General features: G+C 38.8%; 2 protein-coding genes across 11 annotated transcripts in view; one reads left to right on the top strand and one right to left on the bottom strand.

Moving 5' to 3' along the window:
• otofa (otoferlin a) overlaps window positions 1–24,370 on the bottom strand; it is a 53,027-nt gene extending 28,657 nt beyond the window's left edge. For 5 of the 10 annotated variants that reach the window (XM_026999020.2, XM_035524669.1, XM_026999029.2 and 2 more), the window contains exons 1-5: window positions 24,061–24,370; window positions 20,599–20,657; window positions 10,029–10,117; window positions 5,815–5,914; window positions 4,396–4,592 (exon numbers count right to left, since the gene is read on the bottom strand). In XM_026999020.2, the coding sequence (XP_026854821.2) occupies window positions 4,396–4,592; window positions 5,815–5,914; window positions 10,029–10,117; window positions 20,599–20,657; window positions 24,061–24,139 (524 nt within the window). In that variant the 5' untranslated portion in view covers window positions 24,140–24,370. The remainder of the gene's footprint in view (window positions 1–4,395; window positions 4,593–5,814; window positions 5,915–10,028; window positions 10,118–20,598; window positions 20,658–24,060) is intronic. The other 5 variants (XM_026999026.2, XM_026999028.2, XM_026999021.2 and 2 more) reach the window with 1 other exon arrangement.
• Window positions 24,371–24,747: 377 nt separating this feature from the next.
• On the top strand, window positions 24,748–26,036 carry fam166c (family with sequence similarity 166 member C). Its single transcript, XM_026999064.2, has 3 exons — window positions 24,748–24,856; window positions 25,086–25,359; window positions 25,809–26,036. Exons 1-3 carry the CDS (start codon window positions 24,774–24,776, stop codon window positions 25,923–25,925), a joined length of 474 nt encoding a protein of 157 aa, XP_026854865.2. The 5' UTR covers window positions 24,748–24,773; the 3' UTR covers window positions 25,926–26,036.
• The last annotated feature ends 320 nt before the right edge of the window (window positions 26,037–26,356 follow it).

Raw genomic sequence — 26,356 nt, 5'->3', positions numbered from 1 at the left:
AAACAACTGAAATGTGTCTTGTATGATAAAGACTTCACATACGAAAGTACATTTTAGAACCAGATGTGGCTACTGAGCCTTTGTTGTACTGTGGTTGATATCAAAGGCTTTTTATGTGATTGTCATGACAGGTGGGGTTCTTTCATATGCTGCATTAATGACTGAACAAGCAAAAGCTCATATCAATGAACATTAAACATGAAATATTTATAATATGTAAAAAAATATCCCTGTCTCACACTTCCGGTGGGAGGTTATATCTTTTTAGTACCTCAAACTCAGGCAAGCTTGAGAGTTTGAGGGTGCCAGTATTTTTTCCTTTCCATATATTGATGCAGGCAATACCTTGGACTGAGACTGATTCTGGGATTCTTGGTATCATATATATATTTAACAACAAATTGAAATTGAATACCCAAGCCTATCCAAATCATACAGCTCATAGAGCTGGAAATATGATTAAATATGTGATTGTCTAAAATATCTAATTGTTGCAGCAGGCTAGAAATATGGTGTATTGTTACACAAAACAATAAATCAGTGACACTGCAATGACATGGTACTTGTTCTGGTTTATAGGAGCAAATAAACATGACCTGGACGGATTTGGAGACCATGTGGCGGCTCTGTGGGAGGCAAGAAGATGATAGAAGAGTGAGGGAGAAGAGACTCAGTCTTCAACCTGAAGTCATCAAACTGAAGCTAGGCAATTACTTAAGCTGAGAAAGGCTGCCATCTCCCTTAGCATTCCCCCACTAACCTAGTCACATTATAAACAGGCACAGGCACACACACACACACACACACACACACACACAGACACACACACACACTGTTAAAGTATTTTTAATAGCAATCATGCCTAATATATGCACACACAGCAAGAGAGAAAGAGAAGTTCTCTCTTTCTCTCTAGCCAGCAGATATACAGAGGATTGCCATGTAAAGCTGTATCATCCTGCTCTGAAGGGAGTGGTAGGGAAAGTCCTGGGAGTTTCGACAACTATCTTGCACACAGAACATTAGCACAACAATATATGAGCATGGTGGCATTTTCATCTTCTATATGCAGAACATACGTGAGGCTCTCTATCAAAACTGCAATTGTGGTACTGGAACGAGATCGCTCTCAATTACTTGAATCCATCTTTCAAAGCTAATAACTAATCAACTATAGCCAGATCACAGAACACAAATGCCAGCCAGCCTGGTACAGGAGCAGAGCTAAATTTCTCCCTCAGTGACTTTGGTTATGCTTCCTCACACCAGTCCCCTGGATCACCTGCCAGCAAGTCACTGTGCCGGAGCCCCTATCCCTGGCTGCCATAAATTCACACCTACATACCATTTCCCACGATGCACTATTTCCTTCTTAAGATGGGCTTACACTGTATGAGATGAAGCCAATAAAGTCTATGCCCGATTGTGTAACATCATGAGTTATTAAAGTTAGACTGTACAATAAGGATTCTAATAAATTATAGACATGTGATTAAAGGGAATTACTATGTACATCATCAATGAGCATACCATGACAAGCATTTGTACTTGTCCTGTGAGTTTTGCATCATAATCTAAATTTTCAAAAATAATATGTCTTTGGTTGCAGAGGCTCTAAATCTGCCACTGGAAAGTATGTCACACTGTGCAATCTACATCCACTCATCTTAACTCCCAACCAAGATATTTGTATGCGATGCGTGATAGGGCCTAGGACAGCAAAATCAGGCCTATTAATGCCCAGTGTAATCCCGGCTCTACTTTCCCTACTCAGGCAGGGATCTGACCCTACATTTCAGTACATAAAAACTTCTCCAGGGCCTAACTGCAAAAAGCCTGCATATGGATTTATTTTGTTCATTCTGTTCATACTTTTGTAAAGCCCTTTCATAATACATATTCTTACAAAATTAATTATTTTAACATGAGCAGTCTTTTTAAACAATAGAATTGGAACATCAAGAATAAGTCTGTTCTTTCATGTTGTAAGGTGAAGATGGTTAATCTGTTCATTCACACCCTTACGGTGTAATATAGAAATTAACTGCTAGAATGACACTCTTGTCCCATTAGAGAAAAATGTGAACTTCCCCCAACCAAATCATCTCTGTTCTCCACCACTATTCTCCATATATACATGAACAGACACATATACACACAAACACATGGCCTTGTAGGTGGATAGTAGATATTTCCACTTTCCACTGACCTGGGTACCAGCATATTACAACAATGCTAGACCTAAACTCAAGACAAACACACACACACACACACACACACACACACAGACACACACACATACACACACAACTATTCAAACTTCAGTAAAGTTTCTCTTATGAAAAAAACAGTTCTTTTGACATCAAAGCACATGCACATACACTCACATGCTCGAATACACACACACATGTGCGGACACACACGCATACACACACACACACACACACACACACACACACTTACACATACACCTATCAGTCTCACTGGAATCATCATCAGCGCTGTCAAAACCTTCTGCTTCTCTGTAACCAGGGCAACTCCAGCAGTTAGAATGCGTTACATAATCCTACCACAACAGTGAGTCACCCTCTCAGTTGAGAAAGCATGAAGACTGAAGTAGACTGCAGAGTGAGAACTACTGCAAGGAATACAGTGAACTGCTGCATTCATACTTGAAACTCGTGCTATGGGTATATTTGCCTACTATATACTGTGACAAACTGGCAGCACATCTCCTCTGCACAGCTTTTTTGTTTTATAGTAAGTGTCAGACAAAGACGCGCGCAAGTCACTTCATGACTATGAATCATCCTAAAATCTTAGTGTCCACTGTTTCTCTAGAGTACTGAAGGTCAGGCTTTATCAACATAAACCCAATAAGACAGAGGTTCGAATAATGATAACTGGCAATGTAATTAGACACACCACCCTGGCTCATTAGGGCTAGTTGCTGAGAGTAGATATCAGCTATGAAAGCGAACATTGCTGTGGAATTGGGAATTGTGACAATGAAGCTACTAGTATGAAGAACTGAAGCAGAGAGCAACAAGGCTAGTTGAATCATCACAGGATAGGACTGAGCCCAGCAATGATGAGGTGCTCAAAATGCTAATGGAAAAAATGGGAAAAAAGATTTCATATGAAAAAAGAAATCTCCTGGCTGAGATACGGTGCCTTAAAACAAAAACAAACAAAAAAATGTATAATCTAATAATTAAAAACTAGTGGTTAAATATAAATGAATGTTAGCATGTATGCTCTCTGTATGGAGGCCTTAGCTATTCAAGTAAATGCACTGTGATTTGGCTGCACCAAAAGAAAAAAAAAACTACAATCTCTCAGGTTTTTGTGGAGGAGTGTAAAAAATAGGTTCTGTTCTAATCCAGCTCTTTTATAGAATTAAAAAAATGCTGACTCCAATATCACAGCCCATGTTTCTGAGCATCAGGCTAAATACTCCCTGCATGACTGACCATATATGCTCTAGATTTCCTTCCCACTGTTTACTTTTCTTAAGGGACCATAAACCGTCCACCATACACACTGTATACAACCCTTAAAGGGTCTCTGAGGGACTTAGCAAAATATGAATTTATCTGTCTGGGCAGATTCTAAACACTTGGGCCAGGAAGACCATAAGCATTTACTCAGTGACCTCAGTACTGTGTTCTTTATTAGTGTTATTAGTGATTTTCTCACAACAATGAGAAAATCAGGAATAAATGTGATAAAGCAAAAGACAGGTACATATCCAATGCAAATGTACACAGATGTTATGATCACACACAGAAACACACACACACACACACACACACACACACACACACACACACACACACATATATACACATACACACACACACACCACACACACACACACACACACACACAGACACATACACACACTCATATACACACATACACACATATATACACATACACACACACACACACGTGCACGCACACACACACACACACACACACACACACAAACAGTGTGTAGATTAGCACCCCAGAAACCGATGAAGGTTAGCACAGAATAATAGGCTGTACCTCCTTGGCAGTTATGATTAATCAGCAGGTCTATAGAGACCAGCTGGCTTAGTAGAAATCAATACTGCATCCCACACACTATTTAGCAGGAAAACACCCTTAGACAAAGAGTTCTGAATATTAGTCATAGAGCACCCATTATTCACCAAATCCTCACACAAACAAAAAAAGTAATTAATACTTCATTAGGGATTTTCCACAACAATTGTTATATGAGCCTTTACAATAGTATAAATACTGCAATTCCATCCAGTCATATTTGTCATCACCACATGCAAGCCTCAGAAACACACCCTGATGATGGTGTTATTATAGGCATTCTGAAGGCCAGGCCACACTCACTTCCTGAATGCAGGGATAGCATGACTCGAGCGTCCTGGAGAAGTCCCAGAGCTCTGGCTGTGTGCCGAAAGCAGGCTTTCTGTCTCAAACTGGAACATCCCATCACGGTCAGTCGGCACGTCGAGGAACTCCCCATCGCTCCACACCTGCACACTCCCATCCATCAGCTGGTACCTGATCTCTATGGAGACACTTGTCTGAAAGAATAGACATCAAATTAACATCAATGTAGAGTTCTCTATTGTGCATTGTGTTGCCTCCAGGACTCATATGACATTCTGTTCTTTATATAATGTGCTTTGCTGCACCCTCATTTTAATTAATTGGACTGAATCCTCCAACAGCAGTGATGCTACATATGATCTGTGGGAGGAGTGATCAGTCTACCATATCATTCTCGCATGCAAGAAGAGGCAAGCTAAAGCCTGTGGGCTCGAAGCCCTGCTGCTGGCATTAGTTACGGCATCACTACATGCTTACAAACGTCTAACCGCAGGAACAAGTGAACGTTTAACTCTGGCCCCACTTGGCCCTGTAATCCCCCCCTGCCTATTACTTCCCCAGGGAGGTAAAATATAACATACAAAGGGAACTGCAGACCTCCTGTAACTCTGGAACTGAGAGGTCCCAACCCACAGCATAACTGTGTACAATGAACCCCCATCAAACCTGAGAAATCACTGATGGAGAACTGAGACATCAAGTAAGAAATATTGCATTACCCAGATAGGGGGAACATATCTACAGAATTAATACAGGCCAGTATTGATGTAAGAGTTTATTTATGGGCCCCCTATTAAATTTTGCAATGTGCTTGTTACAAAGACTTGTTTATGACCAGGACATAAAATGTACACTGTAATTACATTCCACTGATTTACCAAGGTAATCCAGATATATATGCACAGAATAGGTGGATTTTGAACACATTTGGTCAGTAGACATATAAAGCAGGTGAATGGAAATGGAAACAAACATATTTATGTGACAGGATATTACTATCCTTCACTAAATAAGACACAACCCGAATTTTACCCATTTCTGTTCTCATTGCAAACATTTTATTGTAATAGATAATTGACTTAGTAAAAGCTGGGAAGGTGGCTTTTCATTTATTTATGAAGTTTGGTCTCAGAGGCTTTCTGTTTTTATCACTGATGCACAGAGATGAGATCGAGAACCCAGTGTCAATCAGTTTCAATATGATGGTGATATACATGCTTCTTTCTTTAGGGAGAGATAAAATATAGAGCAGGGGTCCATACAAGTTTCATAAAGCACATGTAGCCATGACGACAGAGTGTTATGCAAATTGTAAATGGAACTGACTCTAGGGTGGGATGACAATAAATGCTTATGGATAAGTGGAGTTTTCATTAGTGACACTCATACACACACATGTTGTGTTCCAACTTTTACCTGGATAGCTGTATTGTTGTCATCAGTAAGAGTGTCAGACACCTCTAAATGGCCCTCTTCCACCACCTTCTGCAATACCATACAGAAGGTGCCAATCAATCTGTGAAGAAAAGAAAATGTCAGCTATCAATACCCAAAGCTGTAATGTATTCCTCCTACTGATCTGTTTGACTGTAGTTCTCCCCAGACCACATGTCAGGGCTAGAGGTAGTGATAGTGATGCACAATAGCAACCACAGAGATGAACAACATCGGCTTTTGCATTTGTATCAGAGCAACACATACACACACACACACACACAAACGTACATAAACACACAAATTCACTTTGCAGTGTAACTGCAGAGTCAAAGAGCGAATTACAATGATCTAGAATTGAATCCCTTTAGTGTATATATCTCTGTTCTCAGAGACTGAACGTGACCTCATTTGTTTAGAGGAAAGTACACACTTAATTATTTAGATCTTTTTGCTCACACCGCACAACATTCTAGAAGCCCTCTATAATGAGGACCATGCAATCATTACAAACATGTATCCACTTATGCTTACAACCATGTATTTTTGCCTTCTGATCTACTAGTACAACTAAGAAGCTAAGAAGTCAACTGTGCCTTCTCATATTCTAGGAAGAGGGACAAAGTTTTAAATGCAGACAACAAACTATTTTCTACAGCTTTCTTTTTTCTCTTTTCATACATACACACGCACATACCCACACATTGATACAACACTTTATTAGCAATCTGCAAACATGTATGGGTGAATAATTCACTGATCTGGGATTAGGTTCTGGCTCCTGTTGTCCCTTTCAAAAGAGCGTTTATGCATTATTGATCTTCCATACAGCACAACACAACTGACTTTCATCTGCTTCGTAATTTATTTCATCCAGTCTTTTTAGGACAAAACCCTTTGTTTGGAAGTTTATGGTGTCAGCCCCATGTCTGGTTAATTTTTCTTTGCTTGGCAGAGAACAGAATTCCTTAGGAGTATAACTGATGAAGGCCTATGTCAGCCTCTGTTTCCAGGTAAAACCATTGTCAGGATCCACTGTATTCCCAAACTAACATCGGTCCTCTTCTGGAACAACAGTACTATTGTGTTACCAGTCAAATCCAGTTTGCTGGGACCCAGAAAGCAAATGACATCCTTCAGCAGATCCCTGCTGTTTCAACTTAACAAAACACCCACTTTGATTCTCCAAATATAATGGCTCCCATAATAGCTTTTGATGGTTAGATGGAAAAATAACTGAAAGAGTAGCAATTAATAATGCTAAAACAGAACATTGGGTTCTTGGTTTGGATGTACCCTCAGCTTTGTAGTAGTACCGAAACTGTGGCGAATGCAGAGGGATTTGAGGACCCCAGTATTACTGGAATCAATATAAAATCCATTACCTGAAAATGATGGTTCAACTGAATTATTAAAAAATAGATGGATGTCTTAACAAATGATTTGAGGTTGCTATTACTAAAATATTTATACACTAGCACGATTAGACAGTAAGTATGGTGTTAATTGTTTGTACTGGCGGCATCCTATTAGCTATAAACCGCAAACCCTAACTGCAGTATAGGCCAAGGAGAGGTGATGTAACCTTATCTGTAGTCCTTTACAGTTCAGATTAACCGTTCTTTGTTCTTCTGAAAGTTAGGAGATGCACTACAGCGCCACCACCTGGCACCACCATCTTTTAAAGCCACATTGCAGTCCAAGGCATCTATGGAAAAGGTACGTTAAAAAGGTGTGTGGCTGGTAAATTTTAATCCTCTAAGTCTGTAATCATTGACTGCTGTACGAGGAAAATTTGCTGCACTGGGAAATTGAAAACAAAAAGCAAAACTAAACAAAACAAAACAACAACAAAACAATGCAAAAAAGAAATCGTTAAAATTGTCCAGTTGATGCATACATGTAGACTTATACCCAACAAGCAGATTACTATCTGTCTTGTATATGTGATGTGTAAGAACAAACGTTTGGTTACAACGTTAACTGTAAGGCAGTTGTAATTTTTTTCTGAGTTGAAAATGCTATTCACCCAGGGAGCATCTCCTATGTGCATAACATAGAAGATAAGTTCTTTGTCTGTGTAACAGCCACTTTTAAATTTAATTGCAAGTAAATCATTTACAAATTTTTACAGTATTTTAAAATTTTACAGTATTTAGCTGTTACTTTTATCCAAAGCAACTTAAAATTAGGAGTGAATACAAGCCAAGCATTTGAGGGTTAAGGACCTTGCCCAGGGGCTCAAAAGTGGCAACTTGACAGTGGTGGAGTCTGAACCATCAACCCTCTAATAACTAATCACATACCTTAACTACTGAGCTACCATAAAAGACTCATGGCTAAGAAACATTTGTTGTTATTGTTTAACCTGACTTCCACCAGAAAATCTAGACCTAAACAATCCAACTATGAGAAATAGGGCCCAAGATATCTTCTTACATTTGTTTATTTGAGTGCCGAGAGTAAACAGATCATTTACTGTAGCACAAATAAGAAAAATGTGGTAACACTTTATTTTCAGTAGTCCTTTAAAGATGATTAACAAACTCTCAAAAGATTATCTGTAACACTGTCATAAATGAAATGACCGAAAAACCTGATCCTAACCCTCACCCTGGCCCTAATCCTGACCCTAACGCTAACCAAAATCCAGATATAGAATGTTGTCAACAGTATGACAGCTTGTTGAGTATGCTAAGATGGTATGTATTATATCTGTTCCATGTTCAGGGAGTTCTCAAGTTAACCTCTACAGTTAAGAACACTCAAAATAAAGTAAAAACAACTGAATTCATTAGATTATAAACAAATCTTATTTAAATACTTAATTAAAAATCTCTTGATTAATCTACTGATTATTCCGATGCTTCACTACTGCTACACCATTGATGTTACTGAGAGTTACTGTTGAGTATTTATTTAATCTAAAAAAGACCTCTCAAAATAAAGTGTCACCAAAAAAGATAATGAGTTAGAGAAACATTTTACACTGGCATTTTAATCATTAATGAGGACTGTCAAAACTGTAATCAAATGCAATATACAAACCCTGAAATTACATGGTCATAGAATAAAAAGAGTGAATGGTTTGATAATTAATTAGATAAGAGATCTCCAACTTTGTACAAAATTTGTGGTTATGCAAGTTGGAATTTGCATTTGAGCATCTACCTGCTCAGTTCATCACTTCAAAGTCCTTAAGTTCCCTTGACTTTACTGGCTTCGATTAGAAGGTACAAATAATGGGGACTGACCCCACACTGAGGCAAAAGTGTCAGAAAATCTATAAACAGCCTGGTCATGGCAATCCAACTGTGACTCATCCCAGCAAGGGGCCAGGAACAAGAGAACAGGCACACACACACACACACACACACACACACACACACACTCACACTCACACTCACTCCAGTGTCTGGCACAGGAAATGTGTCAAGCCTTGTCAGGACATAGGATTTAGCTGTCACTCAGAGGGCTGGGGCCAGAGGATGTAGTCCTAATGGACATGCAAGTCAGCTGCCTCTATTAAAGAAGACAAATGGGTGCCCTCTTATGGATTAAGAAGGAGAAAATTGAAGCAAGTGTTAGGAGAATGCTCAAGGATACACACAGCGAAAGATTAAGGCAACATGACATGTCTTTCTAACTTAGTCCCAAAGTTCCCACCGAACTTCACATAGTGAACAAATAAGAAAACATTTGACGGACTATGTCATGTGAAGCGCCTAGAACCCTGTTGCTTTATGAAGTGAACATTATCCAGCCCATCCTGCTCTGTTGTAGACTCTATCCCCCGTGCAGGTTTTATCTTATTCTTTCCATCCATTTTAGGATCATTTGCATGATGATCCTGAGCACTTTCACCCCCACAAGCAGGATTCATAGATTCATAGGCAGTTCTGGGTTTACACAGAAGACCAAGTTCACCTAAAAAAATCTAGTGTTTAATATGCAAATTTGACAAGATATAATGGCCAAAGAAACCAGCAATGTAATTATACATATCTGAAAACCTAACAATAATGAATGATATGCAGAACATAAATAGAGACTATTAGCTGCTCATTATCCTTTGACACATAGTCTGTTTACATGAAGCAACTTTATTTGATGGGCTTTTTCATGTTACTGAAACTTCTAGGCCGTGTGGAGTAAACGGACACTACACCGTGCACTGTAGTGCTACATTCACACACCTGTTAGTGAAGACTTTGCTGTAGTTGAATACCTGGATCTCCAGCATCTCATTGCCATCCACTTTACTGGCAATTGGCCAACGGAAAACCTGGAAAGAATTCAAAGTAAACAGAACAAAAATCATTTAATTCTAGGTTGTTTATAAGGAAGGAATTGAATACATCGAAACATTCACAGACATTAGAAGGCCCATTGCTAAACTAGACTTTTTATTGTTAAGTTTTAATTATGAAGTCATTCTTTTTTTTTTTTAATGCTTGCCACATACTGATAAATAAAGTATGTCAAACACACCACCAGCTTAAATTAACTGAAACTTCCATAAGCCTTTAATTGGATTTTAGAAAGATAAACACTGTACAGAAATTACCCTTAATGACAGAACAAAAAATGAAATCAGAGAACAAGAGAAGAGAAGGATAATATTTTTGCTACATTTTTACAGGGAATTACACAAAGAACAATATACGATAAATAATATTTATTTACAAGAATGAATATTTTGGCACATAAATTCAAGGAATTCATAAATTCAAGTATGAAAAAATATTTTCACAGTATTCAGAAATATATGTTTTTCTCCACTCAAACCAGGTTAATTAACTGGGCAAAGCAATGAATAGGGTTGATGTTCATGTGATCAAGCAGATAATTGCAGGGCATGAAAAAGATACTGCAGATTTACTTTCCTCTATGTAACCTCCTGAGACAAGAATGTGTGTGGGACCTCCCCTCTGGCACTGTGGACACCTGCCAGTGGGATAATCTATTAGCCTCCTCCTGAATGTGAGACCTGGAGCTCCCATCTGCCACAATCATACATCCAGCCAAAGCAGTTGCTGTGGGGCTTATGGAGACATGCCATTTCATACAGGGATAATGAGGAGCATACCACCCCCCAACTATAGACTGCAGGACAGTCTCCAGGCAAGGCCACAGAGAGAGCAGAGCATGTTTCAAATGTAAGGTGCTAGCTTTTGCTACTTGGCTATAGAAATTTGAAAAGAAAGATATAACTGAAGTAAAAGATATCTGACGGAGTGACTGAGTCAGTCTGAAATAAGCTTAGACCTGTATAAGAGAAACTGATGGATTTGAGAGACTTATCAATGTTGGGGAGCGAGGTGTGATAAAAACAGCAACGATGGGTAATAATGGAGGAGGCGGTCCCCAAACCTCCAGTGCTTTATCTGAGAGGTGCCAAATGGTATCAGTAGTGTTATATCAGCATCGATGAAGATCTAATATGAGCATTTCAACCAGTATGTGGTCCTTAAAGACACATAGTCTCATCTGAGACACACACCCTCACTCCAAGAAGCACAAAAACAATACTGGGTCACCAGTGAGGGGGATCTTGCGATTATGCATAGGTACACACACACATGCACGCACACACATGCACAGACAAACCCACACACACACACGTGCACATACACACACACACACACACACACACACGCACACACACACAAAAGCTTGTATCACAACTTATTGTTAACATGCCCTAGAATTAAATCAAGCACACACATACACACACACACACACACACACACACCAAGGCAATTGAAGTCTTCCCTAGAGCAGTTTTGACTATGGCACCCTGCCTAATAGTAAATTACACACATTAAAGACATTCTTATGCTTGAGCATAATGTTCCATCATCCCAGCATGCTCTGAATTATAAGATAAGTAAGTACTGTGCAATGCTATTATGCTAATATGAATATAGTACTGATCTCTGCAGAAACAACCCTTAATGTACCATAATAATAATAATAATAATAATAATAATAATAATAATAAAATACCCTGCTTTGTTTTCCTGGTATACATGCTATTATTACAAACACAAAAATCTGTTTCTCTGGCATTTGAAAAACGTATTTGGGCTTTTGGGCAAGACTGGTATAGTCATTATAGGGCTAGGGCTTCATATAGTCTTAGAGTCTGAACTCATGGGAGACACTACAGCATAGGCCTTCAGATAAGAAAGAAAAAGATTTATTCCTTGGTGTTAATATAAATATTCATAAGAGGCTTGAGATTCACAGCTGTTTAAGTTCAGAAGGGAGGAGGACTTGCTAAACAAGTGAATCGTGATCCTGATATAAAATCCTCTAAGCCTTTAGTCATACTCTAATTACTCCAGTCTCTAGTGGAAATGTGTGAGGGAGCTGTAGGAAGCAGCACTTAACATGCACCATGAGAGCTATTCCAGATACATCACAACAATGGGCTCAGTAGTAATGTTGAGCAGAGAACCCAGCCATTATCATCACCAACAACATCACCTCCACCCCTATAATGGAGATGAAGACTGAAAGTAAAGGGATCTAAGGGGAGCAAAAGAAAAATGGATTGTGCTTAACAGGGGGAAGTTCTTGATGCTGATAATGAGTTGTCAAGTTTGCATTAATAGTTTGGGAGGCCATGTATAGAGCAGTGAGTTGTGATTAGGGCTTCAAAAATGCATCTGGTAAATGAATCACAGCATGCTAGTTTTTCTCAATAGGGTTTTTTTTTGGTGATGATGGACTCTAAAGACAGGTAGTGGGAGGTTGAATATGAATAAGTAGTTTACTTTTGGTAATACTATAATACTGATATTTTGCAAATAAGGGATAATGGAAGGTTCATCCAACGTTAGTATTTATAGCTGCATGTAAAGGACTGAAATCAGTTTTAGGCAAGTCTTGGCATCTGGGTGGAGATTTTGATATACTAAGTGCTTAGGGCTGTGGGTAGACACTGGTGTCTGGTGAATTCATGTTGAGTGGGAGCATGTGTCATTTGGTCTAGTTAATAGAATAATTAGTTTTGAATATTTTGGAATATTTATCAACAGTTTGAAGAGTCTGTTAAACTGATGAGAGGATTTTGCAGGTACAGTAATATATCATCTGCATATAAAACCACTTTGTGTTCTGCGTTGTCGGTCTAAATACCTTTGATATTTGTATTTGGTTGCATGTTGCTAAAGGGACTATTATTATTGAGAATATGCCCATGACCTCTGTGCATTGTGAAATTAGTTGATATTAGTTGAAATTAGTTGAGTCCATGAATACTGATTGTGGCCTTGAGTGTTGTGTAAAGAGTTTTAATCAATTTTAGATGGAACACGTTTCTAATCTGATAGCTAAAATCTTGCTTATAATTCTTGTGTCTGTGTTAATGAGTAATCATTTTTGTAACTAGAGGGAAGGGGAGGATCTTTGGGTTTAAGGTAGAGTGAAATAGTGGCAGTATTCATTTTAATGGCGAATTTCTCATTTTATTTTATCTACCAATGTATTGAAAAGTGGGGCAAGTATTGTCCAACAGTGCTTGTCAAACATGGCGAGATAGCCACCAGGTCCTGTTGTGAGATAGCCACCAGGTCCTATTGCTAGATAGCCACCAAGTGCAGGTTCTTTGTTATTAAGAATTTGGTTGAGTGCATTATGAAATTTGTTTTGATTTTCTATTGGTGTTTTGTTTTTTCTAATGTGTCTTTTTGTTCTGCATCTTATTTTGCAAAGTTGCTATTACCGAGAAATGTGTTGCTATCTCCTGAATCTGGATCTCAGTCAATTAATATATATTTTTATAAAATGTCCTTAATATTTTATTTATCTTCTTTGGTGTCTGTTTGATTTTTCCCACCTTTTGTCTTTCTTTGCTACAGGATGATGTTTCTTTGTTACATTTAACCAGATGGGCTAAGAATGTTTCAATTGATGAAGTAACAAGTGAGTTAATTATGCTCATTATGTTGTAATTTGTATTTGCTTAATTATTTTTTTGTTTTCTCTGTGGGGTTGTTTATCATCGTATTCTCCAATTCCTTGAATTTTGTTCTAGATTTTCAATTTTCTGTAAAATGTTTATTTTTAAATGAAGAATACTATATGATTTTCTCAGTAATGTTAGGACTTTCTCAGTTTCCAAAAGCATTGTTTGCAAAGCAATGGGATTTAATTGGAGGTGACATTAATTGACTAATATTTGCTTATAACAACTTATCTGCACAAAACATATAGTTGGCAATCAGCAGAAGCAATAATGCAATTCATACAATTTGTCTGATTTCGGGCTTGGAAAATGATTGGTGCTTCAAACACCCATCCCCAGAGAACTCTCATTTTGTCACCAGTTCACCACACATACTCTTGCTTTGACTTCTTTCAAAGCAGTAAGTCCATTAAATAGCATTTCAAACATACAGTATCATCCTATTACATTCAGCAAACACATTCCTGTCTCACTCACATGAAATATAATTCACAAACACAAATCTGCCGTCAGATGGGGCTTTAATATGTCCCTACTAAAAACCTGGAATTTGATAGAATTTGACATCTTTCCTAGAAATAATTCTCCTGAAACCTTATGAACATTGCTTTGAGCCTCTTGCTACTTACTGTAATTGCAATCTCCAGCTCACACTGTGGCAGAGTTGATGTGACAGCTGACTCCTTTCCAAGGACTTTAGCAGCAGTTCATGACAAACACAGAGTGGTAGGAAAGGACACAGTGCAAGGGCCATCTACACATGCATGGGTTTGGCTCAGGCTTCTAAAGTTTATAGGTACAAATTGGAAGTGTATTTAATCAATACATTAGCCTTCCAGGATTAACAAACATTAACTTGCATTGCTAAAGGTTTTTTTTTTTACAAGGTAGTGCCTGAAGATGCTGAAGTCTCTTTAAGGCTGGATTTTTAGCGTAGGCTTTAGGATATTTGCTTGTAGATAAGAATTTAAAAACTAATTAAGCTTTCTTAGCAGTGTGCTAAGAGTGCTCACTACTCTGTATGAGCCTTGACTAAGTGTGATTTGTGTTTTCCATGAGCCTTTACCGGTCAGGAGAGCTTAGTCTCCTCATATCTTCAGTACTGCAGGACTACTTTATTAGTGGTGTTCTTTGTTGCTATGGAGATAAATCTTATCAGGTTAATATTAGCCTCAATTACAGAACTCTCATATTCTTCAGTGATATAAAATGAATTAAAATAACTAAAAGAATGTGAGAGTCAAACTGGCTGTTATGTTAGTGGTAAAGAAAAAATATTACATTGCACACTTATTTTCATTTACAGCATTCTAATTTTTTTCATTCTAAGACCACTCCACATGAGGTCACATCAACATTAGTTTACTTTACCTCACGGTGTCCAAATTCCTTATTCAAGCAATAAGTAGTAATGGTTACAATAATCACTACTACTGTACAACTGTGTGTATAACTCTAATTTAATATATGTAGACAGTTTTTAGTCATGTAAATAATGATAAATATTTTTAATTTTAACTTATTTTGTTTGTTTTATATATATATATGACCAGTTGACTTCAGTCCAAGTTACTTATTAATATTTTAAATATTAAATTAATTTTAACCTATTGTCAAGAGACCATTACTATTTTAAACAAATATTTAATAGTAGCATTTTTTCTCTCTAGTGCTCTGATGGTACAAGATTGTTGCAAGGAGTCTAATTAGTGGAGCCAAAAGCTGAATTAGAAATAAACACACCAGACAATATCAGTTAGAATGATTAAAACCATTATAGTTTAGGAAGTTTACTCTGAGGGTCAAGAAATGTAGTAAGCAGTAAACTCACACACACACACACACACACACACACACACACACACACACACACACTGCAGATAAACAGGCATGTAAAAAAACTGGATGTTGCTATGGGTACACAGAGTACTGAAAATCACATTCAAGGTAAGTTATGTTTGGCCTAGAAGTCACTGAAGAGAATGCCCTTTCTTAATGATACCAGCTGAATGTTTCTAAAGCTGAGCACTGAAAGCTTTAGCAGATTATGCTGAATCTTCTTTATACTCTATTAAAGCATCCATGGGTTCATCACTAATACCATTGAGTTCTGAATAATTAAGACAACAATCATTACTATAACAATTTAATGGGCATAATTATTACTACACTGTATACAGGCCTTCTTATATGAGCTTAGCATCTCGCCTGCTGTTTGTGGTCTTTAAAAGGTAATGCTTTCTTATGCTTACATGCATTTCATTTAATTATGCTCCATTTTCCAAACCCTACATGTTCAAAGTCCGAGGAGTGATGCCAAGATTACCAAAATTTCTGTAATTTCTGTAAACTGTTTATAATATAGCTATGATAAAGGTATAAAAGAATACAGTTTTCTAGTACTACTGTACACTGTCTTCTTCATAGATAATTATAAGACATGACAATATGTATAATAATGCACTATGCAACTGTGAACTCCATACATTGTCTAATTTCGCATTCCTACTTTAATATGATACAAGAATTTTCCTAGACATGATGTAAACCTATTGTTTATTAAATAAGTTTTAGATTTGAACTTTAGGGTGGATTATGATTGTGCCCAACACAGATTTTGTCGAATACAATCCTGTGGAGATACAGAGCTGCAGGACTGAAGATGTTATTCAAGGAACTCATCATCAGTTCTAAAGCAGAACCACTGAATTATTCACACCCATACGCCTCCTCTCACTCTCTCATCACCTCCTATCTTTGTCCTTCTTTCCTCTTTCTCTTTTTCTCTCTGCTATGACTTAGCCCTGTTATGACTTTCCTTTCACTATAATGGCGTGAAGTCACAGCTGCAAACAGGCCCAGCACAAGAATCAGCGGAGGGACAGATGCCCGGAGTTTTAGAGAAATCAATGCAGCAGCATTTTTGCTGGTACTGACATCAAATCGTATCCCTAATAGGTCTTGTCTGTGGAGTCTCCCACTGTCCTCTTCCCCAGTCCCTCAGACCTCTCTCTTCCCGCACTGCTCCTGGTTTCTGCACGGACCTCTCTGCCAGACAACTGTAATGTTCTCATTTTTTCTCCCACACATCTTACCCTCTCTCTAGTTTTCCTTACTTGTCATTTGATTAGTGCGATTTTATAGAATATAGTCTTTAATTTCACTTGTTAATGGCCCATTCAGACCCAACCTTTATGAATTCCCTTATTTTGTTGCAATAGTATCTTCATAATGGCAAATACTATTCCAGAGTAAGATAAATACTAAGGAACATGTCAGCAGTCACGGAACGCTCGCCTCCCGGGAGGAACGTGGTTTGGCCAGCCACGTGCAGTGGGAGGACCCTCGTTTGTGGCCACGCCTGCACACACCTGCGCCTCATTTGTCTGTGTATTTAAACCCACGTCAGGGCGTGCAGCGTCGTTGGTCATTGTTGACGTAATGTGTTGTGTTATTGTCAATGGCGATGTTAAACGTTATGTTCGTTATTGTTAGCTGTATATGTGTTTATCGTCTGTACTTAGTGTTAATCATTTCTTGTTTGTATTAATCGTGTGTGATTCTTGTGAGTGCCATTAGTGTTCTATGTTAAATGTTATGAAATGTACGTCCCAGACGTTGGGAGTATGTGCGTCCTGCCCCTGCGGCACTCGAGCTACGCGGCGTTACATCAGCTAATGAGGCTTTTGGTAAAGGTTGCAGCAAGAAATTGGGCTGTTTTAGTTTACTACATTTGGGATGTTTTCGTGGCCATTACTTTCTCTTTTCTGCTCTCCGAGATTTGACTTCACAGCACTTTCTTCAGTAACGTTTCAAATGCTTCCATTTCATTTCAGAGTTTGAGACACTGTTATCATGATTCTGCTCTCACTTCTCCTTTTTGACTGTGGTACAATGTGTGGGTTTCCATATAATTGAAGTCATTAGAAAAACAGCTTTAGCCTTATACTGCTAACTTCCAATTGAATTGCGACTTGCAAATTCGCAAGAGTATTTAAAGGAAGTATCAAATAAAGTGAAAATGTGACATTTTCAGACTTCACCGGGTGTGTGATAAGGTCACCATACATTTGTGCTGTCTTGTAGCCACCCTCCAAAAGAGGAAGCTAGAGTGATGACTGACAACTTATGACTGGATTTAATTTGATACCTGCAGTCAAACCAAACACTTTACATTCTAACTATACTAATACAATGCAATGTTGGTAGTACAATGCTGCACAACCACAGGGAGTAAACAAGAGATACAATCCAGTGGTGTACAGGGTTCTCTAGTCTGCACTAGCTGTTTCATAAGGACTACATAAGCAGTTTCATAAGGATTACACTAGTTGTTTTATAAGGACTTCACAAGCAGTTTCGTAAGGATTAAGCTAGCTGTTTCATAAGAAGTGCACTTCACAGATTTCCAGTAAATCCCTTTTAAAGAGGTTTTACAGAAATGTTGAATCTTAGTTCAACTATTGATCTATTGTCAACCTTGACAGCAGCACTCAGTCTCAGGCAGAAATTGTCAGCACATGATATTTTCCCCCATTCCAGGTACATATTGATCTACAGACTTCCCCATGTTCAGACCACCCACCCATCTCCAGACACTACTTTCCCATTTGCCTCTCATTGGGGACATGGGACACCTTTCTCAATGAGCCAACACTGCACACTTTTTACAGCACCAATAGACCTTAACTCGACTCGCGTTGATAAGAAATGCTTGTAACTTTAAAGGCAAGTAGTGCCTGTAAATGGGCACTGGGTGGTATTAGCCCAGATGAATTAGATGAACAAGTCTGGCCTCACAAAATAGAATAGGTGATCTAGGGAAATAGGGAGTAGAAGAGCCTTCCCTGCAGGGGAAAGTGTTGAACCAGTAAAACCAGTCAAGTTTTATGCCTTGAGCACAACAAAAAAGCACTTTGCTTTAAAGAGCATAAGTAGCTCAGGGTCCAAACAAACACAGCTGTAGCTATTACATCACAGCTGCACACAAGCAAGTAAAATCAATTTATAAGACTACATAAATGAAGAATACCTATGAGATTTTTCAGCATTTTTCACTCTAAAGATATATACTCACCCTTGATCAGCTATGAGGAGTTTGATAAGGTAGAAGATTGAAGATGGCATTATTAATGTTCTATTTTAAATCAGGTGGTCATGACTGTGTCTTTGTAAAAGCAATATGTACTGGTTCGGACAAGGTAGTTGGTAAAGTAACATTTATAAACTCTGAGTTTTATAAACTGTGCATACACTGAAAAGGTGAGCAAACAAATAAGCACAGAAAGGTGAAATGTGCTTAATTAGAAGCTAAGTATTGAATTTATTTGTCAAATTAAGAACTTGAGGTAGATATCAGATTAAATATCAACCAGATAATAAACTCTCTCTTTCTCTCACTTGAATAATGCAGTCTTGTATATGGTTACATATCCATACACCACATCAATCCATGTTATATGAGCTGTGGGCTGTGAGTGTGTTGAGTAAGATTGGTGGAATAAAATGCCCAAAGGCCCTTTACAGTCTGCAGTGATGTTTCCCCCATTTTCTGTTTAACTGGGTGGGAAAACAAAGGCTTGCTCATTTAACCCAAACAAAAACACACTAATCTCAACAGGAAACAGCACTTAGCTTTTCCCTCTCCCCTCACTGAATGCCTGTTTGTAAGTGCCCACTGCTGTTTTCCAGGCCCCTGCACTACCACCACCACCACCTGACCACACCCACTGTATTCGCAGTAGCCCTGGGTCATTAGAGACTGTAAAGGGCCCTTTGGACACTTCATGCCACCAATCTCAGACATGACTCTTAGTCACAGCCCACAGCTCATATTACATGGACTGAGTCAAGTGAAAGAAAGACAGAAGAGTTTATTGTCTGGTTTGATGAAACTTGATGAAAGAGGACAATATTAAAACCTGTCCTTGACAGCTGTATAGAATAGATGACTAAAATACAAAGCAGACAAAGTCTGTTTTAACTCAGTATTAACTCATTTAAAACTAAAAGCAGCATTTACTGCTGCTATTCTAAATTACAATAGAATGCAAATACAAACTACAAAACAAATGTAAATTTAAGCATAATAAATAAGCAAATTAAGCATAAGCAAATTAAATAAACCAAATGTGAAAGTAAAGCTTTCATCAGGCATAAAACAACCATTTCTAAGCAGGAGCCTTCTTTCCTAAGCATTCCAGCCATGTCCTCAACCACAACTCCTCACCAATGGCTATTAGCACTCCTCTGGCTTCTCCATGCACTGTTTTAAACCTTTAGCCACTCATGCTTCCCCATTCGAGTGAGCAGAATGAGACTTGGCCCCATATACTGTGCGGGTCAAATGGGATTTGACTGGAGTGAAGAGACACAGAGGGTCCTTTAACACGTTCACCTGCGCCTTAAAGAACAGCAACAGTGGGTGGTGGATCAGCACCCGCAGAGCATGCAGGATTACAGACAGACACAAACGCTTAAGATTGCAGTGGACAGGGACTTTGCGTAATTTAGTGGGTGCAGTCAAAGGGTTATAGTTTCTTTTTTATTGCCAGTTCACTACCCCCTGCTTCTGCACTTGGAATATCAGTGAGAAAGAGTAAGGACAAATAAATGTGATGTACTAGTGGCTTGATTTTTTTTACAGTCCCTTCAGGGCAGTAAAGATAGGACACAATCTAGAGCATGTATTGGATTCACTGTTCCTGAAGCTGCAGGAACAGGGTTAAGGGGCGATGTCACATGTAAACAATGGCATGGGGGTGGGGAGGGGAAGGATTAGTTGTACTGACCTCCTCAAATCGAGCTTCATCCTCACAGTTCTCCAGCACCCTGGAGTAGAAAGACAGGCCTATGGAGAGAAAAAGGGGCCATGGTGGTAAAAAAAAACCAAAAAAAAAAAACCTGAATATCCAACCAATAAGCATCAGCAACTGCAATTCTCAAAATCATTTTCTCAGTTTGAAAGTCTAATGGACACGCTCTGCAAAACCCATGTGAGTATGATGCGCATCTGTACGAAAACAGCTAAGTGAAACTGAAAATGTGGAGGCACAGAAGGCAGAAAGGGGCAGAAAGATCTTTATTCAGCCCCTTTGCAATGACAATGACACTCCAACTCACATAGTGCCATTTGGATAGATGCACTAAACCGACTCCAGGAATAAAAATGAAAAGAGTGGACACAGACAGGATAATGATGACTACAGATAGAAAGTATGGTGGCCAGCTGAAGTGGCCACCATATACAGTGTATGATTTTCTTGGCAATGCAGGTTGTTGAAGCAAAAAAAACAGGTTATAATGAGGTTACAGTACCAGAGTTGCAAAGCAAAAAAAAATGTTAAATACAAGGATATATGAAACACTGCGTCTGACTAAATACTGGTGAAGAATTGATAAGAGCTCCTGAATGTGTCTGTGCATGCATATCTATGTGTGTGTGTCTCTGTGTGTGCATGTACATGTGAGCATTTGTGCATACATGCATATGCGTGCAACAGCTAAGCAAACAAGCTATCAAAACAAATACATAAACATGACCATTCACTGAGACACATCCATGCACACATAGACACAAACACACACACACACACACACACACACACACACACACACACATAGGGCAACGATCAATTTACAGGAAATTAACGTTGCAGTAGCACAAACACAAGTAGGTGAATGGCAGTGCTACACAAAAAATGCATTCAGTAAATTATGTCAGATTTGCAGAGTGCTAATTAACGAGTCAAAATCACTGTACCTCTTGCTCATATCACAGTACAAGTGGAGCTTTTAAATTCGAAGTGCCCACTACCTCAGACTGTGGTTGTGTACTGAATTACAGTACAGGTGGGTTCACAAAAGGAGAGAACACAAGTGCAGAGACAGCTGTGGACAGTCGAAGCCTTTATAAAGCATAATACGAAATAAAAATGATATATGGAGTTTGCTTTTGTTCTTTCTGATACTAACTGTTTGCTGTACTGCAAGTCTTATTCAGAATGGAAATTTAATTTAAATTAGAAATATTTCTTAGAGTTTGTCCCTTGGAGCTTTATCAGTAGTGGCTGTCACTAAAATAGACCACTACCTTTGCCATGACTCATCATTTGAGCTTGATTGATTCATTTTGAGTTAATAAATTATTACACCCACCTGTTGAATAATAATTATATTCAAGTCCCACCAATGAGCATTACAGCAATCAATAGACTCTCTGATAACTTAATTAAACACCTAGGCTTATGTGATTCTCCCTAGTGTGTGAACAAAAAACCCTTTGATGATGAAAGTATCTAGAGAGACAGCAACAGCTCTGCCTCTCTGCATTCAGTTCAGCAGGGTTTGCCTGCATAAGCAGAAGGATGACTGCAGATGTCTGATTGGTGAGCAGATGGAAGAACACTTTCAGGAACATGCAGTGACAGGTCAAGTGTAGTGTGAAGTGTAAAGTGAAGTATATAAAGTTACAGAAGTTATAATAAAATGAAAAAAAAATGGGAAAAATCTTTTAAGCATGATGTAAACACAAGTGAGCTGACTGGTGAAATATGGTTGAAATATATTTATAATGTTAGAGAATAACACATCCAGTACAGTCCCACAGCAACTGAGGAACTAGGTGAACAGCAAGCATGAATTTTTAAACCCAAAGATTGACTGTTGTTACTTTGTTAACTATCAAATAAGAATGCTGGAAATTAGGGCAGTTTCATAATACTGCTAATTTAATTGTAAATTAAATAACCTACACAGACTCATGCTAATTAAATTATGCCTATGCTGAAGATTTTTAAAAATCTAAACAAATATTAATAATTAGTTTACAAAAGCTTTAAGCATACACTTTTTTTGTTGTTGTTGTTTTTCTGACAAAGTTTCTGGGGCTTTACTCATACCCATCTCATCAGAATCAGGAGTACTCTGTGGGAATACTGATTAAATGAGGCTCTTAGACTGTATTAGGCTGAGGTTTAATGTGGCGTTGCACTCAGTTTGGTTGTATGCAAGCTCTTCATTTCCCAGTGGAACAGGATACAGCTAAGGCGCTGCTTCCTGAAAACCCTTCCGCTGCAGATGAGCTGGAACATGATGTGTCACGGCCAGGGTTGGTGGGGGGGGGGGGGGTGAACCAAGCAGTGGTGCAAGTGCAGAAGAGGTGAGGAGACAAGGAAGCTGGAGTGATTTACATGGTATACCATGTGTCAACATGCACCATAACACAACAGAATAATACCAAAGTTTGTTCTAAAATCCTTCACAAAAATATGGCAGCTTTAACCAGCTCTAGTGCTTTGACTTTCTTGTAGTAGAGTGGTGTTGGAAGCAGCTTGCTCATATTTGGTTCACCCAAATGTTTACACTGACCAGTGCGCAATGAATATCATGACCAGCACTGATAAAACATGACACATGGCCGTTTCTAAAACGAGATGGCAAACAAGACATGGCGCTGTCCAAGGTTCTGTATCGAAAAATAAAAACAGATTAGCAAGATGAGAGGGAGAAAGAGAGTCTGTTTCAGCAGCCTGTAGTTCTTTAATCATAAAGAGTCAATGAATACTCCTTGTAGATATAAGTAACGTATAAGCAAATTGTAATTTACCACTGAAAGTTTATTGGATGGCAAAATGTTGATACCATTGCTTTAACGCGCCTCATTTTATTTGTTATAATTAACTCGTTCTAATCATACGTAATTCGTGAATTGATTCAAATAAAGGTGTGTTTGCATAAAACATTACATTTCTAACAGTAAAACTGTGTTAAATTAGCTCAGTTCCCATGTATGTAAATTCATTTAACGCCCTTAAATATGAAAAACAAAATACGGCAATACTCTGTTCTTTAACAGATTAGTGCATAGCGCATTTTTGAAATCCTTCATATTCACAAACGTAATCTCACACTATTAGATTCAAGATATTTAAGCGCGCAAAGTGCACGAAAAATACTCATAGAAACCCGAACAATAATTTACATACATAGAAATTGCCGGGAGGACTGCCAAAACAACGTGCAGACCTCGACATTATTTTATAGAGGCGCGCTGAAGAGAGAAAGGGGATTCCCCAACTTCACTGGACCCCCCCCCCCCCCCCGAGACGCGCCACTGTCCAAAGACAAACATGCAAACAGACACTACACTGGGCTAATCGTAAAGGCTATACATATCTCAACATAAAATAGTATACATTTGAATACATATACATCAAAATATGAAAAACAAAATGATTAAAGAGTAGCAGTACCTCGAAACGACACTTTGGCGATTCGGTCCCCTTTCCCACGGAGCTGCGTAACCGTTTTTAGATACACTACTAAAGCCATAACAAATAAATGGAAAAAAGAAAAGTCATAAATGTATCCTGATGCTCACAAAGCTTGCTGTCCCTAAAACATCTATTTTATTTTATTTTATTTGTGACGGGGGAAAATCCTTCCATTTTGTGGACAACATCCGATGTATCCTCTGACTTTAAAAACAGTCATGAATAATTAAAGTGCTTTCATTTTCTGTGGGCTATGCCATGCAGCGGTAGGGGTACGGCATCTATGCTCTCAGCCCTCCAGTCCTTACTACTGATGTGCGCTGCGCCAGTTATGCCGTAGTGTAAGACGGTGAGATAATGAGCAACAGAGGGCAGTATTTAAAACCTGTTACAAGAAGACGTCGGTACCAATACCATATTAGAAATGGATTTTAGTGCGTTTTCCACATCAATCACACACTGATTTACTGCGGCAACAGTTGCATGTATTTGCTGTACGTGCTATTTAAGAATATACACAAAAATTGTACACTGTAATACACTGCACTGACGCCAATATTGTCAATGGATGCGTAACAATACAACACTCATTGGGTGACGTGGAAAACTGAGTTGTTACCAAGCAACTCCGTGTTGTCGCTCTGGAAAAGCGGGCTACGATCGACCTTGAGTTCTGTGGTCCGGTCTGAGGAATGCAAGACATGACTTTCAGAGGAAACGGCACTCTTATCACGCACAACAATGCGACCTACCTTCCGTCTTCTCTGATGCCTGGGTAAAAATGAAGAATTAATTATATAAAAATGCATGATACTACTTATGGTGGTCCAGCAACAACTATTTATTTTACATCGACACGTGCTCTCTCAGTGACAGTTCAGAATTGTGGTTATTACAAAAAATAGTAATACGCTACGTTACGTTTCGATTGTGTCTAAATCATGTTTTGCATATAGTTTGCGGTTTTTTTTTTTTCCTGCTGTCAATCATGCTGAATTATTTAGGTACTGTGGGCATGTGCCAAACGCCAAGTTCCTGTACGGGGACACGTTTGGAAATGCGACCATCAAGTATTTCCAGGATTTCCGGTGTGCAGCCATGGCCTCCAGCGCTAGTGCATACAGTAAAGGTGGCATGTTTCCTTCTATCTACTCCAATGCTGATACGCTGGTCATTGCGCAGCGCTCCATGAACAGAGACCGAGCTCTGAACACCCCCTACTGGGCGCGTTACAACGTACACTTCAATCGCCAACGAGAGATCGTGCAATTTGCTGAGGTGAGGGGACTGTAGTGTATTGTCCTCGGACTCCTGGTGCTCAGCCACTTGTGTCATGCTGGGTGCTTATATCTTTCGAATACAGTCTATGGCACCGAAGACATGGGAATCTCTAAGATAACATAGAAAGAGAGTGTTACAGGGAAGGAATATCAGATACGAGAGAGAGAGAGAGAGAGAGAGAGAGAGAGAGAGAGATTGATTGTGTGTGTGTGAGAGAGAGAGAGAGAGAGAGAGAGAGAGAGAGAGAAAAAGAGAGATTGTGTGTGTGTGTGTGTGTGTGTGAGAGAGAGAGAGAGAGAGAGAGAGAGAGAGAGAGAGAGTGTGTGTGTGTGTGTGTGTGTGTGTGTGTGTGTGTGTGTGTGTGTGTGTGTGTGTAAAAGAGACCCTGTGAGACACAATGACACGTGTGCCTCTCAGCATTGTGCTTACCAGCTCTTGTTCTCCAGCTGGCACAGAAACACAGAGGGAACTACAACGACCAGACAGGCACCCTGCAGCCTGTGCCTTTCTTCTGCTTGCCACTGAGGGACACCAAGCAACACACACAGCAGAAGTGTTTTTGATGTGGCAAAACAGGGTTGTTCTTTTTCGCTTGCTGCTATGTTATTGTATTTTACCGCTTAATTTCTCTCATGAATTGTACTGAATGTAAGCATTCCAGCTAGTAACTTATGTGAGACCGTAATCAGTTAGAAATTAAAAATGATTTTATACATTTGTTAAAATAGAGTATTTCTTAGAGCTTAGTTTCTTTACTTGTAACAGCATACACCCTTCAACTGAGGTTTTAAAGCAAACTGTGATGAAATAAACAAAATGAAGACGTGAGTGTGCAATGTGCCAGAAGGAGAACACACAGCATGGTCCCAGACATAAGAAGGTACAGGTGCCTGCGTGTGAGCTGGAAAGAGAATGTCTGAACACATTTATCATGCAAGTTAGGTTAGGTCCGCATACAATACCACCATTTTTTTTCACCGTCCATTAAAAAAAC

This window comes from Electrophorus electricus, chromosome 3 (genome assembly GCF_013358815.1).
Source record: "Electrophorus electricus isolate fEleEle1 chromosome 3, fEleEle1.pri, whole genome shotgun sequence".
NCBI classification, from domain to species: domain Eukaryota; kingdom Metazoa; phylum Chordata; class Actinopteri; order Gymnotiformes; family Gymnotidae; genus Electrophorus; species Electrophorus electricus.
The sequence above is the reverse complement of the archived record's forward strand: the minus strand, read 5'-3'. Positions and strand labels throughout refer to the sequence as shown.